General features: G+C 57.3%; 1 protein-coding gene across 2 annotated transcripts in view; it reads left to right on the top strand.

Moving 5' to 3' along the window:
* Positions 1 to 17,887, top strand: part of CACNA1G (calcium voltage-gated channel subunit alpha1 G) — a 107,653-nt gene that overhangs the window by 13,932 nt on the left and 75,834 nt on the right. For both annotated transcript variants that reach the window (XM_021414948.1, XM_021414949.1), the window contains exons 2-5: positions 10,969 to 11,080; positions 11,166 to 11,299; positions 15,760 to 15,857; positions 17,217 to 17,376. In XM_021414948.1, coding sequence (XP_021270623.1) covers positions 10,969 to 11,080; positions 11,166 to 11,299; positions 15,760 to 15,857; positions 17,217 to 17,376 — 504 coding nt within the window. The remainder of the gene's footprint in view (positions 1 to 10,968; positions 11,081 to 11,165; positions 11,300 to 15,759; positions 15,858 to 17,216; positions 17,377 to 17,887) is intronic.

Raw genomic sequence — 17,887 nt, 5'->3', positions numbered from 1 at the left:
CGCCAACGCAGCGGCCCTACTGCTCCCCAGGGCCCCATAAACCTGCATGGAGCCGATGGGGATGGGGATGGGGTGGGTCAGAGCTCAGCCCTGGCACATCCCGCAGCCACTGCTTCACTTTCTGATTTAAATATCTTGCTTCTAATAATAACCCCAGGGAACGGGTTCGCATTCTGCACAAGCTGTGTTGTAGGAACAGCCAAACAGAGCTCTGTGTATCCCGTGCCACTGTGCAGCGGCTGCATGGGATGGGCTCTGCGTCCTCGCCGCTCCCATCCTCGAGCCACCCCGGCCCAGCTGCGGTTTTATGGGCCTGAGAATGGCTCCCAGGGCAGCTGAGCCCTCGGGGGAGCGTGGTCACGTCACTGCAGAGGAAGTGGCTCCCTGGGAGTGACGGCCCTGAGGAAGGCAGAGCAGCACCGCGCCGCGTTCACACGGGGCCAGGAGCGGGGCCGGGGCGCGGGAAGGCGGCAGCCCCATGTGCTCGGGGTGTGTTTGAGGCTCCCGCACCTTTTGGGTGGAGGCTTCATCCCGGGAGGTGCCTTTTTAATTACTTTATTTATTTATTTATTTATCGTTCTGGCAAAGTTGCCCCTCGAGTCCTGCACTCCGCTCAGTGCTTATTTATTTATTTCCTCCCCCCACTTTTCATTTGGACTTCCCCCATAGGCATGCCCATCAGCGCCAGGGCTGCTGGCTGGCTTTGCTGGAAATACCCTCCTGGGGCTGTATGGAGCGGGTGGCCCTGGGGAGAAGGGTTTGGTTGCATTTCATTGCTCTGAGCTGCGAGCCCTTGTGTCCTGTTGCGTCGTTCCCACCGTCTGGTGCCTTGAATCTGGCTGAAATAGCCAGGAATACAACTTCTGGGAGGAAGGTCTTCATGCAGAGGGTGGGAAGGCACTGGAATGGTTGCCCAGAGAAGTCTCATGGATGCTGCAAGAGATGAGGTGATTGCAGTCCCTTCCCACCCCCAGCATCCATCCCTAGCAAGGCATCGCTTGGTGCCTCCTGCTCCAGCCCCGCAGCAGCGCTCATCGCTCCGCACCGGGCCCTCGTTGCTGCTTTCCTTCTCCCCCCTGTAGATCAGGGTGAATAATTCATCGTGAATAAGTGACCTAATACACTGGCTTGACCAACGTCACCACATTCATTCCTTGGGCTGCCCACAAGCGGATCGCAACCTTCTTCGAGCAGAGAGAATTCCTTCCCCCCGTCGCTTCCGCTGGTGATTTTTGGCTTGCTCTGTTTATTTGCAAACCATCTGTTTGCGTGCGTTATTTGGAGGGCTCCGATGGCGACCGCCTTTGATGCAGACACGTAGCTCGCTCTGCGGGTTCCTGACCCCCGAAGGCTCTGAGAACTGGGTTTGGCTGTGAGCAGCTGCAGTGCTCAGTTCAGAGCTTTCTGTGGCCGGTGCCCAATTTTCGTGGCTCCCGTGGGAATCAGGTGGCAAGCACCCCATCCCCGTGCGCCCACAGTGCCGTGGGGGGATTCAAAGTGCCCCTGGGCTCCCATCCTTGTGCCTTTCCCCTGCGTCTGGCTTTGAATTTTCCTGTGCTTGGGGAAGTCTTTTGCATGGGAACCTCCTTGGAGCAGAAGTGAGACTCTAGGGCCGCATTCTATGTGGTTCTGGGTATGCAATGCCACGTGAGCCAGGAGGTGTGCACCCTTCCTACGGGTGGTTCAGTCCCTGTTGTGGGATGGGGGCTGTGAGCGGGACAGGGATGCACCAGATGATACTGAGAGGGTGCCATGTGCCAAGCCTCAGGGGGGGCTCACTGCTGAACCCCCGAGGAAGGCTCAGGGTTCTGTGGGGAAGAGCCACCTTCTGGATCCTGCAGGAGGCACGTGGTTGTCCCGGCCCCACCGCAGCCACCTGTGGGCTGGGGACAGGGCAGGGAGCAGAGCTGCTGGAGGGGTCCTGGCAGCACACCTACCCAGAGCACCGGGCTGTTTTGGAGTGCTGCCCCGGGCAGAAGACCCCGCAGCTCCGCTCCCCACCATGCTGGGGTGGGGCCGTGGCCTCCTCGCCATGGGATGATTGCATTCCCTCGGCCTTTCCCCGCAGATCAGCCCTTCCTCTGGCTGCCCTCCACCTGCTGCGAGCGTCTCTCAGAGCTGTGCAATGAAGTTGCCCCGGACCGGAGCATGAGCCCGCAGCTTGCAGGCAAGTGTCCTACCGGGTGGATATTTACAATACCGCAGCAATGTTAAAAATAACAAAAATCTCAGGGCAAGAAGTTGTTTTGGGGATATAAAACTTCTGTGTTGGTGTTCAGCTGTGCCACCTCTGTCCCCACTCCGTGTCCCAGCCAGGGTCCGCTCCCCTGCTGGCATTCCGTCCCCCTTGATCCGCACAGGTGGGTGACAGCAGCTCCCCATGCAGGGGGGACACGTCTCCCACCCGGGGCAGCTCCGTGCCCTCTCCCTGTAGCACCGTGACCCCCGCCTGGAGGATCACCGCCCCCGGGAGGGCACTGCAAGGGTTAAGTGCACACTGCAGCCTGCCCGGCCCTGTGACCCTGTCCAGTCCCCAGCATGCGACCGTGCTCGCCCTTTCCCAGGCAGTGGCCGGAGCTGCCCTGTGGCTGTGGGACCCACGGGAGGGGCCACCACCCCGCACCCGCTGCTGGCCCAGGGAGCAGCAATGGGACCTGGTGTCCCATTGGGATCCCATGTGTGACCCCTTCAGGGGGCTGTCCCCGACTCCCCCTGTCCCTGTGCACCCCGAGCACCAAACGTTGCCGTTTTCACCCCCAGCGAAGCGAACGTGCTGGTGTTGCTCCATGGCAAAGTCTTGCTCGGGAGTCCTCAGATGTGGCACGAAATGGGGTCACGGGAAGGTTTAATTTGGTGCATCGTCCTTCAAGGGCAGGAAAAGTCAGACGGGAAGTTTTAAACATTTTATAAAAATATCCACATGTGCCCAGCGCAAAACTCACCGTCTTCACCTAATTTAGAAAATGACTTTATATGGAGAAAAATTTAACACCGCTCCGCGGAGGGGAAGAGTAATGAAGACGTCTGCACCAAATCGCGCTGTCAGCCCGAGATCTCCGAGTGCTCTTGAAAGGGTCGGAGAGGAATAATTTTTCTTCTCCTCGCTGGTTTTAGAAGCCGAGGCAGGGGCTGGGGGAGCGGGACGGGCGCAGCTTTCTGGCTAATTTTAGCCGGCCCCAGTCCGTAGCTCAGCACCTGGGCGAGCGGCCTGGTTTCAGCAGCGCCCTGCTCAGCTCCCTGGGGCGGCACCTGGCGCGCTCCGATTCCTTTGAGCTCCAGCGGGAGAAACGCGCCGAGCGGCCGCGGTGCAGCCGGGGGAGCGCGGGGCGCCCGGATCCGCAGGCTCAGCAGCGCCCAAAGGAGAACGCGGGGCGGGGCTCTCGGTTCTGCCACCGCTCCCCAAGCTGTGACCGTTGATCAGTAATCGGTACAACAGTATGAGCGGCAAAAGCAAAATGCGGGGTTTTCCTTAGAGGAGAGCCCCGAGCAGCCCTCCACGCCGCGCTCATCGTGGTGTTTGTAACCAGAGGCGGTGCGGGCACTGCGCGCCTTACTGGAGAAAGCAATGAGAATTTTATGAGGTGCAAATGGACGGGGAGTGCTCGTGTCCCCGCACGGCAGAGCCGCGTGCTGCTGGGCCGCGCTGCGCTCCGGGCTCCTGCCTGCAGCTCCGACCCACCCGGCTGCTGGCACCGGGCACGGCTCCGGCAGCTGCCGGTGAGCGATGGCCGCGCGGTCCTGTGCCCGCTGCCTTTATGTGCTGCCTCCTTTTTGCTTTATTAGTGCACGGGATTGAGCGTTGTGCTTTAGGGGGCGAATGATTGAACCCGATGGGGTTGGAGCGAGATGCGGCCGTGGGCTGGGGCAGGGGCAGCGCTTTGGTGCCTGCTCCTGAGCAGAGAGCAGAGGTGAGAAGCGGGGGGAGGCGCGGCAGCGATGGAGCGAGGCCGGGCGGTACGGGACGAGCTGGAGGCTGCAGCCGTTTCAGCGAAGCTGGTGATACGTGACTAATGGAAGAGAAACCGCACTTTTATTTTCTGGAGATTATTTTGTTCTACATGAATTTTTAAAGCACACTTCCACTCTGCAGCAGAAGCCACCCGAGCTCGGTGCCGGCCGTGCTGGGGCCGTGCCTGCTCCCGCCTGGTGCTGGGCTGCAGCTGTTCCCCCCCAGTGATGTGTCCCGGGGGGTGGGCTGTGCGCCTGCGTTAGCTGTTGGGGCTTGTTGCAGCTTGCCAGCAGCCAGGGCTCCCTGTAACAAGCTCTGTGTGTGCAGATGCTCAAATCCTAGAGCGGAATGAGGTGCCCTTTTCCCCCTGAAAAAGGAGAAAAAATCTTGAATTCGAGTCGCGAGGTGGATCGGGTGAGCGCGGTGTTTGTAGCGCAGCAAACCGAGCGCCTGGCGGGCGCCTGGAGCTGGGCTGTGTGCCGTGCCTGCGTGCTGGTGCCGTGACGATGCCGGTGCTCGGTGGCTGGGTGCCCCCGCCCCGCTCCTCACCTCTGCTTCCACAGCCCCCCCCCACCTCCGCTCAGCAATGATCTGCTGATGAACGGCTTCCCACCGCAGGCACAGATCTGTGTGCAGGAGCAAGGAGAGGATGGAATAAGTGCGTGGTCCCTGCCCGCAGCACGGGCGGTGGAACTGGACGATCTTTGGTACTGTATGATTCTGTACTTCTGTTCCTATGATTGCTGGTGCTGGTGGGGATCCAGCTCTGCCCCCAGCCCCGGTGGGCTGGCATCACTGCGGTGCTCACCCGGGTGTGGGAGCCCTGCGTCGCGTGTGCTGATAACGTTATTTGTTTTTGGTCTTAGACTTGAAAATCTGAAGCGTGCAAGATGGTCTCTGTCTAATTAAGTACTTAACCTGCAATGAAATATTGTATTTTCTGTTGATATTTTTTTTTAGAAGGGAAATGTTGGCTCCGTTTCCGAGCGAAACATTGAAGCAGTCCATTTGGAAACTCATCATCATGTGCAGACTTTGTAAACATCTCTTTTTTTTTTTTTTTAATTTATTTGAAGCTGGGTCAGAAAAAGTAGCCAAAACTTTGCGGGTACCTGGAGTCGCCCCAGAACTGTACTCCTTTTGCACGCCTATGGAAAGCCATACCCAGCACCAATTAATGCAGACGGCTAATTGAGAAGGGCCCGTGCACGGCCCCTGAGGATGCTGTCACCGTGGTTATTGCCACTGCTGTGGCAACGTGGGAGCTGCAGGGAGGAGGGGCCCAGAATGGTGCCCCCAGGACACGGCACTGGTGGCAGCGTGGGGAAAAGAGGAGAACATGAGGTCTTTGTCCCCTGCTCTGCTTTAGCTGCATGGTTCCTATGGCTTCTGCCCTATCTCGGCCCATAGGGTTAAAATGATGCCAGGTTTGTCCTTGGATTTGTCCTCTGAGCTTTTTGTAGAGCTTGGCAGGGTTTCCTTGGGGGTTTTGAGCTCATACCCTTCTGTGATTAAAATATCAGGGTGGGAAAGGGGAGGGAGCGCTGTGCAGATGCGGCCGCGGCCAGAAGATCCAGGCCTGCTGGAGCTGAATGTCGCTGCGCTGCTGCATCCCTCCTCAGTTCCTTCTCTGCTGATTCCCAAGCTGCTCCTCCCTCCCTGTCTGTAGAGTGCAAACAGACCAAACTCGAAGTCTGAGCTCTATCACCCATAGGAAGGCGGCAGTGCACAGAGCCTTGGCTCGGCCAGGCCTGGAGGATGCTGTTGGGGTGAGCAGTGGGTGATGGTGGAGGCAAGGCTGAGCCACAGCACGGTGCAAATGAACGTATTTGCTCAGAAATGCCCCAGCGCTGCTCCCCCTCTGGAGGTCTTGGCACTGAACGTGCTCATGGGTCTGATGTGCAGCGAGCAGCCTCAGCCCGGCCCCGCTGCTGCACTGCGGTGCTGCACCGCCCTCCTGCCGCCCCTCGGCTGGCACTTGGGGGATCGCGGCAACCATCCCGACCCACCTTCCCCTGCCTTCAGGATCTCCTCCTCCCCTCGTTCCTCCCCGCTTTGTGCTGAACCCGGCTGACCAAGCGGAGTCCCCGACACGGGAGCACTGTGCCACACACATGGCCGTGCTCAGAGCCCTCTGCCATTCCGTTAGTCCTCAGCGTTACATAAATCCGCTTTTATACCCAACCTGTGGACGTCACCGGAGCTCTGTCCATACCCATAACATCATTGTTTCCATGGGAACCAGCGTACTTCCAAGGGGGAAAAAGTAGGAGACTAAAAAAAGGACAAAGAAGGAACAAAATAAGACAAATATGTGACATATCCCAACGATGTGTTGGTGTAGGATGTTGTAAAGGTTTCACCGCAACTTGTTTAGGGAACCTTGCATAACAGCTTTGTCTTGGGTAATGCAGCAAGCTGGGGCAGGGACGGTGTATCCTGAGCATCCTGAGCATCCTGAGCATCCCGGTGCAGCTGCTGGGAGCCCTGCCACGGGGATGGCTCTGGTTCCTGGGCTTGATGGGGCTTTGCACTGGGGACCTTTCCCAAGCAAGCACTGGTGCTCTCTGCACACTGCATTTCTTGGAGGCATTAAGGGCATTTCTAAGGGACAGTGCATTTAAATATGTGTGTATTTGGGGGTTGTGTGTATGGGGTTGTGTGTATTTACTCTGCACTTCTTAGGGGCTGGTGGGAGAAGCCTTAAGAATGTCACGGTGCACCAGGATGGCGCTGAGCGAGCTGTAAATGTGACCACTGCTGGGAGGAGCCCGTCAGGAGGGGATTTGCTGCTCAAGACAACGTTGTGCCTCATGGCATGAGCCAGTCCTCAGGGCTTCCCAGTGGGATGGGACGGGGATAGCACAGCGCCTGCCCACGCGGTCCCACCCGTGGGAGGGCCACTTGTCCCATGCTGTCACCAGAAGGTGCAAAAACAGTGACGGGAATGGAGGGGGAGCGAGGTTGGGTGTTTCTGCTTGGTTTTCCCATGCTCGCCCCTGGGGCGAGGAGGAGGAGCAGGGGTGAATTCACACTGCGGGGCTGCGGCCGGAAACTTGATTCTATTCATTGGTTTTCTAACAAAACAGCCCCCCCACGCCAGTGCCAGCCCCTGAGCTGTGCCACCCCCCCAGCAGCTCATGGTGGGGAGACGTAGGGCTGTGCTTAAAAGCTCCGGCTCCCGAAGTTTGGGGATTATGCAAGGCACTCAGCTTGCTGCGCTCTTTTATCTTCATTTTTTTCCTCTGTAAGCAGTAAGATTTTAAACCCTTTTGGTTACTGGAGGAAAGCTTGACGTACAAATCTAAAAGGCAAAGGAGAAACAATTCTGAAACAGTGAGGGAAATTAGAGCCTTGTTGGGATTTGTTTTTTTTTTTGACAAAATGTCTTTTTCATCAGGCTCCATCCCCTCTGACAGCAGCATCCTTCCTCCTCCCCCTACCCCCCCCCACCGCTCAGCGCTCCCCGGAGCACGGCTGCCTTCCCCAGGGGGGGAGAAGCCCCCGGTCCTGCTGCCAGCATGGGCTGTGCAGCTGGGGGGAAACTAAAGGGCGATCGAGGTGGTTCTTCCCAGAAATTCTCATTTTCCCCTATTAAAAGCAATCTCTCTTTCCTGCAGAGGGGCGGTGAAGGTGCTGCGCTCTGCTGGGTGCTGGTGGCAGCTGGGGGCACTTTGCGGGGTTGGGGAGTGGAATGGTGCTCAGAAAATGAACCCAAATCCCGTGAAACGTGCGGGGTTGTGTAGGAATCGTAGAGCCACTGAGGTGGGAAAAGACCGCTAAGATCGCCTCGTCCAAGCGCCGGCCCCTCGCTGCCGTGCCCACCAAAGCAGAACCCTATGGCCGCCCCACGGGGCACGGCGCTCAGCCCTTCTGCTGGCAGCGCGCTCGGAGCTGGCGCAGGGAATGGGTTCTTATTTCCACCCAAGATGCAGATTAACTCTGCGAGCACTTGGAGCGTTCCTTGCAAACGGCCCAAATTAATGTTTTAGGATCTTAGCGCTGCCGCTCGCCTCTCCCCCAAAGGCCAGGCCCTGGAAGTCCCATTATGCTCCTGTCAAAGGCTCTATTTCTGGAATTGATGATGTGAATGAAGCCTCAAACTCCGCTCTCATTAACGTCTGCAGCTTATCCCGGTGTCGCTCCTAAGCTGGTGGGATCGGTGACACTGCAGGGGAAGGCTGTCACATTTCAACCCAATTCTCACATTGCATTTGCACAAAATTTTCCGGGCTTTGACCGTGCTTCCTGCACGTTTGTCCAGCAGCAGCCTGTGCCCCAAAGGGCCGTGCAGAGCAGGGGGACGATGCCCAGAGCCGTCCCCGAGCCAAGCGGGCGGCTGCTGCCCTCCAGCCACGGCCCTTTAATTCATTGCTGCAGAATTTAATCCCAACTTCAGCAACCAAATCACAGCAAACATAATGCAATATCTTCCTCTGTTGATTACATTAAGCTGGGGAGCGCTGGCTAATTGAATCTTGGGCTCTTGCCTCTTAATTACCAAGGGTTGTGCTCAGCCGTGCGTGTGCAGGTGTAGCGCGGGGCTCGAGGGCGTTTGTTGGGGATGAAGGCTCCGTTCCAGCGAGAAATTGACTTCCGGGCATTTACATTCTCATGTGCTTTTCATTTTTTAAATTTTAAGAGGGAAGTGATGGCAGCCGTGCTGGATATGCCACTGTGGCAGAAGTAGAGAGCTGCTGCTTGTGGTAAAGAGGCAGGGTTCTAGGCATGATGATGGTGGGGTGGGTGACCCCGGGGCGGGGGGTCAGGCATCCCATGGCACACAGAGGGCTGCAGCGACCGTGCATGGTGTCTATGGGGCGTGGGTCATTCACTGAGCACTGCCAGGAGGGGACAGAGGCCCAGGGACACGGGATGGTGGCCCATGGTGGCTGCTGGTGCAGGGCTCCCCAGCCCAGGTCCCTGCGCGGCTTTTCCCCTTTGCTGCCAGTGCAGCATTCAGTGCCGCACCTCCTGTTAATTGAAGTTTGCCTTTGTCAGCCCCTGGGCTCAAACAACGGCGGTACAAAGCCGGAGCCATCAGCACTTTGTGCAGCTCTGGAAATCCCATTAGCAGAAGAAAGAGCTTAACGTTTCATTCAGCTGGAAAAAAAAAAAAAGGCAAAAAAAAAAAGTAACCCCCAACCTTCCGATCTCTCAGCTGCACGTTAACACGGGCCCTGCGCTCCCTCGCCTGCCCCATCCCGGGGACATTAAATCAGGGGAAAGTGTTATATTGGGCTGAAATGCGCTTGCCAGAGGGAGCGACGTGCTGATAAGTGCCTCTGCATTAAAGCTGGGAGAAATAAATGCCATCAGCAAATAGAGCCCTGCCACGCTCCGCAGGCGACGTACCAGGGGATGCTTGTTTGGGGCTGGGTGGCACTGGGGGTGTGTGGCACAGCAGTGGATATGGGACGGGCCCTGGGCACGCGTGCGGGCTGCAGTCCTGCTGCGGCCACGCGAGGAGAGCTGAGCTCCCGCAGGAACGCGGCGTGCCGGGAGCTCCATCTGCCCGTCTGGCTCTCCAGGCTCCCGTCCGACCCCGTGGGCTCCGCTGAGCCTCCTCGCTTCCGTGCTGAGCATCTCGCGCAGCCCTTGTCAGACGCTCACTCATTCTGTCACCAATTTGGGATCTTACTGTCGGGTGGGTTTTTAATTCCTCCTTTTCTCCAGAGCTGGGCAGAGCCAGGAGTGCTGACGGATGCGTTCCGAGCCCCTCGAGCCGGGAGCGCTGCCGTGCACCCTGCGTGCCCTCAGCGGTGCCCCTGCAGGGCTATATTTGGGATAAACATCCCAGCCCATCGCCGCAACCTGGCAGTCGGAATTCCTCTTCCAATAGCTTGTAAACATTTCTCCAGATTAAACGACCCAGATTGCCAGCGCCGGGCGGTGACTCAGCGCCGTGTGATTGCACAGGAGTTCGCACGGGGTCGTTCCGCGGGCTCACCCCTTGGTACTATGGCAGCGTGGGCGCACGCACCCACAGCTCCTGTGTGCCAAGGGCGCTCCCAGTGCTCCCAGCCCTGCCCCAAAGCTGGGAGTTCCCTGCTGGCACACTGTGCCGGCTGCCAGGGCTCTGTGGCTCTGCGCCTTCGCTCTGCGGTTCTGTGTCTTTCTGCCCTTGGCGGTCTGGAGGGATGCACGCACTCAGCGCGCTCTGCAGCGATGCAGGTCGTTGTGTTCAGGAAAGCAGCGACGTGCACGGCCCCGGCTATGCTCTGAGTGCAGGGCTGGGCACTGCTGGGCCCCACCAGCCCCTCGCCTTTTAGGTTAATGGCTTTGACAGCCTTAATTTGGGCTGGGAATGAGCAGTTCAGTCGCTGACTTCAGGGGAACGCCCCTGGGATAAGATGTGACATAGTTAATAGAAAATTGTAATGTTGTTAAAGTGCTTTTCTGTAAAATGTCAAGAGAGGAAATTAATGGTGTGGTGGGTTTTTTTTTTCCCCTAAAAGTTTATATCGTTCTTTTAATTTAATTTTTTAATCCATCATATCAGCAACGAGCACTCCTGTCACGCATCTCTAATTTTATAGCATTTCCACATTCACAGCAGCCACTGCTGTCACCGTGGGGAAAATAAGCCATCCGTTGGCACTCGGGATCCCAAACAGCAGAGCAGGGGATCGTGGCTGTGGGCAGCACCCTGCTGGGAAGGCAAGGAGCAGACGCTGGGTGCAGCGCTCACTGCTCCTGCCTGCACTTGGCAGCTTCTGTGTGCCAGGTACCAATGGGAGGGTAGGAAAGAAGGGTTAAGGAAAGGTGTTGGAGAAGGGAAGGCGTGCTTGAGTTTGAGAGTCATTTGATGACAGATGCATGGCACTTAGTGCTTGTGCTGCCGACGGGGGGGGCGGTTCTTGGGGTGTCACAGGTGGCACACAGCACCCCGGGGTGCGTCACCCTCTGCTGTTCCCAATCCATTACAGAGGGGACAAAACCAGGGCTGCGGTGCAGAGTGCCGGGCTGAGGGGACGCGGGTGCCCGGTGCCGCGCTTCCTTGACCGCTCCCCACGCAGCTGGTTCGAGCGTGTGAGCATGCTGGTGATCCTGCTCAACTGCGTGACGCTGGGCATGTTCCACCCCTGCGAGGACATCGCCTGTGACTCGCCGCGCTGCCGCATCCTGCAGGTACTGAGCTGCGCCGAGCACGCGCTGCGGCTGCAATTGGGGCGGGTGCCGGCCGCCCCTCACCCCCGCTCCGTTTCTTTTGCAGAGCTTCGACGATTTCATCTTTGCCTTCTTCGCCGTGGAGATGATAGTCAAGATGATCGCGCTGGGGATCTTCGGGAAGAAGTGCTACCTGGGGGACACGTGGAACCGCCTGGACTTCTTCATCGTCATCGCGGGGTGAGCCGGGCAAGCGCGGCCTTCGGAGCCGTGGGGCGGGGGCTGCGGTGTGGCTGCTGCGTGGTGTGAGTGCCGGGGGCTCCAATGGGGGTCAGGGCCACGGCCGCTATCCGTCCCAGAATCCTACAGTCCCTCGGTTGGAAGAGCCGCTCGCTGCAGCAGTCTCCATCCTGCTCGTGTCCTGTGCTTGCGGTCTGGGTTCCGTGCGCTCTGCCCGAGGGAGGTCAGCGTTCCGTTTGAAGCACAGAGCTGCCTTCCAGGGAGGTTACTGCAGTGAAATGTGCGTGATTGCCCTGTGTTGTTTTTGAGGGAGAGCGGCCGAGTTTGCCTGTTGGAGCGTTTTCCTTCCTGAGGCACCTGGTTTGAGTTAGGGCTCCTCCAGCAGCCGAGAACCTCCTGGCTGGGGCTGGGAATCCACATGAAAAGTGCCTGGCCCCCGGCCAGGGTGCTGAGCTGCTTTGGCTCTGGAACTGCTCACCAGCTCTCCCTCCTCCCAGAGCCCAGAATCACCTTGGGGAAATCGGCATTTTCCCCTTTTGATAGGGTTGCAGATCAAATGGGGTGGGTTTTCCTGGAAAGGGCCCCCCCACGCTGGGGCGTTTCCCATAGCAGGGTGTCAGCAGATGTCTGCTTGTGGCCCGGCAGCGCCTCGCTGGGAGCCGGGGACACCGCAGCATGGCCCAGTGCCACCAGTACGAAGGTGTGGGGTCTCCCAGTGCCTCCCTGGGAGCTCATTGCTGCAGGGCGCTGCGGGGGCCACGAGATTTCAGTTCCTTCTTTATCTCTTTCTCTGGCCTCCTGCCTGGTTGGCTCTGCCTCTCGCTAAGCGGTCGGCTTTTGCTTTGTGTGCGTGGACTGGTCCCATCTGGGCCCTGTCAGAAGCGGTTCAGCTGACAGAGGATCCAACAGCTGAAGGCTGCGGGTTCCACTGCTCTGCCCCCGCCTCCCCCCGCCTTCCCCCATCCTCCTGCCCCAGAAGCGCTACTGTCCTAGGGGCCCCCACTGTCCCCTCTGTACCGAGTGCTGGGGACGGTGGTGAGAATGGGAAAAGGACACCTGAAGGATAGGACCAAGGGGGTCAGGTCCCAGCCCAGTGAAGTCAGGGGGGAGTGGAGCTTGGACCATTCCTTGGGGGAAAATTGGGGGATTTTCCAGAGCCGAGCTGCTGAGGAGAGCGTGCAGGGTGATGCTCCAGTCCTCAGCGCTAGAAACACCATAAAGTGTGCAGGGTCCCTGCTGTGGGCTCACATCAAGGCTTCAGGCAGCCCTTTGCCCCTCAGAGCCTGCCCTAAATCTCATCCAGCCCCAAACCTCCTGGAAATAGGATGAGGCAAAGCGCCAGCCCCACTTCTGCACTGCTTCCCATGGTGGGCAGAGCTCCCGCAGAAACCCCTGATGAAAGCTGGGGCTGTGGTGCAGGAGCCCTTCCTTGCATGCTGGCCCAGGAGGTGCTGGGTGAGCAGTGCCGGTCCCGCTTTGCTGCTGAGCGCTGCTCAGCTCTGTTCAACTGTTCAGAGCCATCTCATGAGCTCACGGAGAATAAATGGCTTCTTTGTGACAATGTAATGCAATTAGGACTAATTGTAGAGAGTGTGATGTCTGCAACGTATCTCTGTAATTACAGGGAAACTTGCTGCAGATGAGAGCTGTGTTATCAAAACTCAGCAAGACGTGGCTTTGGCTGTGGGTTATGGGGAAAAGGGGAAAAGCTGTGACACACCACTCTGTTACGTTCTGTAATTGTAGAGGAGAGAGTCAAGGGAGTGTGGATTTGCAAGGAGCACCTGAAGGTCACCAGGCTGTGCCCCATGTCTGCATTTCTGCATTCCTGCTTGTTGGGGCCATGCTCCATCCATGCCCTGTCAGAGCAGCGCAGCTCTGCCAAAGCTCTGCACTCCAGCACTGTTTGGTGGAGTGTCTGTTTGTGCTGTGCTCGCCGTAATGGGTCGGCCCACTTAAGCACTTTCTTCCCAAGTTAAACACTTGAAATGCTTTGCTTACAGCTGAGGAGAAGCAGGGCTTGGCAGCCTCTTCTGAGCAGACACCGCTTCTTTCTCCCTTTGCTGCCTGGTCACTCCTGGCCGCGCTCCCTGCCTGCTCTGCCTCCCAGAGCCCCCAGCACAGAGCACGGTGCGGTCCCTGCCTGGCCCGGGCTGTGGTAAGCAGGGAGGAGCTCTCTTGGGCTGCGCATTAAAGACGTGTTGTAGTTAATGCACATCAATAGCAAAGTTGACTCTTTTATATTTGTTTTTTTATTAAAACATAACAAGAGAGAGTAATGGAAGCATAGGATTGGTGGGATGCTCGCCCTGCTCCTGTGGGAGCAGCAGGGTGGTCTGGTTGTGTGCCGGTGGCTGCTGTTCTCAGCGAGTTCTCAAGGTGCTCGGAGTGGAATTGCGGTTTTGCTCTTCCCATGCTTCATCCCTGAGAGCAGTTGTTCACAGAATCATGAGCTGCCGAAAAGCGATGACAAGAGTAAGGCGTGATGGTGAAGCGAGGGCTGTTTCTCCGTAGGAGCTCTTATAGAAGCCTGCTGAGGAGATGTGACCACGTTTTTGCTTTTCCATCCCCTCTCTGTTCGCACACCCATCACCCGAGGTGCAGCCTTGAGCTGTGCTCTGCCTGCAGTTCTGCAGCTCGGACCTCAGCCCCGGGAGAAACCAGCCCCCCCTCGCAGCCCCGCTGACTCAAACCCGTCTATGAAAATTTGAAGTTTTGGGATTTTTTTTTCCAGCCAAACCACCGCTTTCTGTCAGCTCTTCCCCTCCATCCGAACTTGCTGCACTTGGCAGGGTCCTGGTGGGGCTCACCCTGCGACCCAGCAGCTCGCTGCTCCTCCAGCCCTGTTAGTTCTATTCCATTTGCCTTGATTAATGCGGATATTTTTAAAATTAACACCGCCCACGGACGTGATGAGACCTGTGAGGCTTAGAAAGCAGCTCCTGAGCAGGAAATGTCACCGCGGCTTTCTGAAGGCGTGACATGGCCAAAGCCATTTCCTTTGTCTTTTCCATGGGTTAATGTTACCCACCGGTCGCTGCGCTTTGTAGATAGCAGCAGCTCTCTGCCCGCTCTGGGGACGTGGTTCCTTGTAGCTTGGTGCGTGCAGTGGCTGTCACCCGCCCTTGTCACCTGGCTCCTGTTGCCAGCTGTGCTGCGTCCCAGCCGGGGGCAGCTCGGAGCCCTCTGCATCTCCTCTAAATGACAGGAAGCCCAGAGCTGTCCCCAAGCAGGACAGCAACGAGTTGTCCCTTGTACATCTGGTCTGTCTGTCTGTCTGTCTGTCTGCCTGTCCATCTGTCTGTCCCGGGAGCCTTCCCTCTGGGAGGAGCACTAAGGTTCCACCGGCGCCTTAGCGCATCCCGCAGCAGCTCCGGGTGCGTCTGTCTGTGCAGGAGCTCTTTGTGTTCTTAGAAAGTCCTAAATGCTCTGCTTTCCCTCTGAGAAACTCCGGCGTCTGAGGCTCAGCGCTTGGTACGGAGCTGTTCTACTTAGCACCAGGCGTTTTTCTGCACCTTGAGCTTCCCCGGGCACTTGTCTGTGGCGGAGCTGTGACAGGCGTCGCGCCTGCACGTAGGAACAGAGATGACATTCGGGCTTTTTGCACGGCGGATTTTCCGTGCGGGGATGTGATGTGCTGGTAACTGCACCTGTCACCTCGCCGCACGGTGACATCCCCACGTCCCCTCCCTGGGTACCGGGATGGGGTTGGTCCCTCCTGCTGTGCCCTGCGAGTGGGGGATCCTGTGGGGCCGGGGGAGCTGTGCCTGTCTGGCTCTGCGATTGGGTGGGCAAACACTGGCCTCAAAGAGCAGCTGCAGCAGCAACCAGAAAGGCAGCGCTGGCATAAGAGCTAACGTGCATAAGCTCATCCTCAATACTCTGAGGCTGAAATGAGGCTTCTGACCATCAAAGCTGGAGGGAGGGAACCACCCAAGCAGCTTGAAAATGGAACTTGATAATTCTGGGATGAGATGAGTGTCCTGTGACTGCCTGGGCAGCAGGAGCCTGTGTGCTGCTGTGTGTGCCTGGCTGTGCCTCGTTGCAGTGCTCTGTGCACGGCTCCTGGGCAGTTTTGCAGGAGTCCCAGTGCTGCGGGGATGGGGCACGGCTGGGTGTAAGCGCAGGGGCTGTGTGCAGCAGCGGGCAGCCCCGGGCAGAGCCATGCTGCGGGGTCCTGAGCTGCACACTGCAAACAAGCGGTGGGTGTAAGCCCCACGGTGCACAGGGACTTTCTGTCCTGGACCCCGTGCAAAAGCAAGCAGAGTGGGTGGGAGAGGGGAGAGCCAGTGTGGGGCATTCTCACTCACTGACTTTATTCTGATATGCAAATAATCCTTAATTAATTCCTCTGGCAAACTTTCCTGATGGAGCAAGCCCTCAGTGAGCAGCGGACGCGCAGTGCTGGGTTGGTGACGTTTGTGCCCCTCCTGCTGACCGCCTCCCTTGCTGCTTTGCAGGATGCTGGAGTACTCGCTGGACCTGCAGAACGTCAGCTTCTCGGCGGTGCGCACTGTCCGTGTCCTGCGGCCGCTCCGGGCCATTAACAGAGTCCCCAGTAAGTTGGGCCTTGCTCCTCCGGGGATGCAAACTCTTTGTATCTCTGCCCCATAGGTGGGAGAACAGACACTGATGCTTCCAATCTTCTGCTGTAGTTGTGTCAGCTCCTTATGGGTCCCCTCCAACTGGGGATAGTCTACGATTCTAAATGCTCCCCCTCTAGAGAAGATCTCTCTTCTGTCCTAAGAACGGGGCAGCGCTCTGAGCACCTGATGGAGCTGGGGGTGTCCCTGCTCATTGCAGGGCATGGAACCACGTGGCCTTTAGAGGTCCTTCCAACTCAGACCATCCTAAGACTCTATGAACTGAGGTTCCCTGAACTCACCCAGTGCATAGAAGAGAACAGATCGGTGTCGATTCTGTCCCTCTGTGCTGGAGGTGCCAGGACTCTGTTTGTTTCTCTGGTCCTGACTCATATGCTTAACCCGGCTGCTGCTGCTCTTTCAATCAGTGCAGCACCTCCAGTCTCCTGCTAGCAATGTTTTCTCCCAGCTGCTGAGCTGATGGATGGCTGAATCATCTGCCGCTGTCTAACTGGGGATGTAATGCACTTAATGCATTTTCACATCCCAGGTAGTCTGTCTTGGCTTCTGTGCTGCTGCAATGGGATAGAAATGCAAGGTGGGAGAAGGGAGAAGAGAGTTTTATATGATGATAAATGCAGTAACCACGGAAAGTCATTTCAGTTAATTAGGAGCTGACGTGTGGTGGTTGCTCCCTGGTAGAAGAGGAGAAGGGGAAACGTGATAGAGGAGATGACAGCAGCAGGAAGCGAGGAGAAAGTCTGAAGTATCAAAGCAAAGGGTGCAACAGTGAGACTTTCCTTAAATGAAAATCAATATAAACGAGTGAGAGAATGCAGAAGATGGGAAAGAAGGAGAGAGATGAGCTGAATATTACAGAGACGTCAGATGAAATCAATTTTTTTGTGTGAAAATGTCAAGTCGAAGTCACCATCAATTTGTCTTTGTTACAGAACTGGCTGTTCCTGAACTTGTGAGAATAAACTGCCCGTGCTTTGAGGAAGAGAGAGGATTTAGGGTGGATGAGGGGAATTAGGAAGGGAATTTTAATATATCCCAAATGTGGAAGGAAATACAGATGAGCAAGGGCATGTCAGAGAGGGATCTGGGGGAAAGAAGGAGATTGGGCAGAAAACTTTCAGAGAGAAAGAGAACCTGGGATGGGGATGAAGGATGGGAGAGAGAGGGGGAGGTAGGTTAGGTGCCCGGCGGGGGTGGGGTGGGAGGGGGCTTTGATGGGGCTGTGGGGCTGCGGTGGGGAGGGTGAGGAGATCGGGGGCCATGGTTGGAATGAGGGAATATCCCTCTTGGATGACTGCTGCCCTTCACCTCAGGTATGCGCATCCTGGTGACGCTGCTGCTGGACACGCTGCCCATGCTGGGGAACGTCCTCCTCCTCTGCTTCTTCGTCTTCTTCATCTTCGGCATCGTGGGGGTCCAGCTGTGGGCGGGATTGCTCAGGAACCGCTGCTTCCTCCCCGAGAACTTCAGCATGTGAGTCCGTGCATCCTCCGGCCGCGCTCCTCCATCACTAAGCCCGTTCTTCCATGTGCTCCTGCTCCCAAATGCCACCACAGCCCCAGCACGGCTCGCTGTGACAGTTTGCCATTTGTGTCCTGCGGAGCTGCCCTTAGCCCTCGGCCGGTGCTGGGGAAACTGTGTGATTGATAAGAGCCCCCGAAGAACCACCAGGACAAAGAGCTCAGGCTTTGTAAATGCAGCATCTCATTAACTGTGACCTTTTCTGCATTTGTCAAGGCGCTGAGATCTGAACCCTGCTCAGCAGCTGGTGGTGTTTGTTGGTGTGGCATTTGCTGTCTCACCGACGCCCTCGGGGAGGCTGATGGAGCTGGTCATACATTTAGTGAAGCTGCTCAGTGTGAGTGCATTGCTTCCAAATGTGCTCCTCGGAGCTGACCCTGTAAGCCCCAAATCTCTGCCTTGCATACAGCAGGATCACGATGGGCTCTCCAGCCTTGAGCTGGCGTGGGGTACCTCTTATCCT

The sequence above is a fragment of the Numida meleagris genome, chromosome 17 (genome assembly GCF_002078875.1).
Source record: "Numida meleagris isolate 19003 breed g44 Domestic line chromosome 17, NumMel1.0, whole genome shotgun sequence".
Lineage (NCBI taxonomy): Eukaryota > Metazoa > Chordata > Aves > Galliformes > Numididae > Numida > Numida meleagris.
This window is presented reverse-complemented; position numbering and strand designations above follow the sequence as displayed.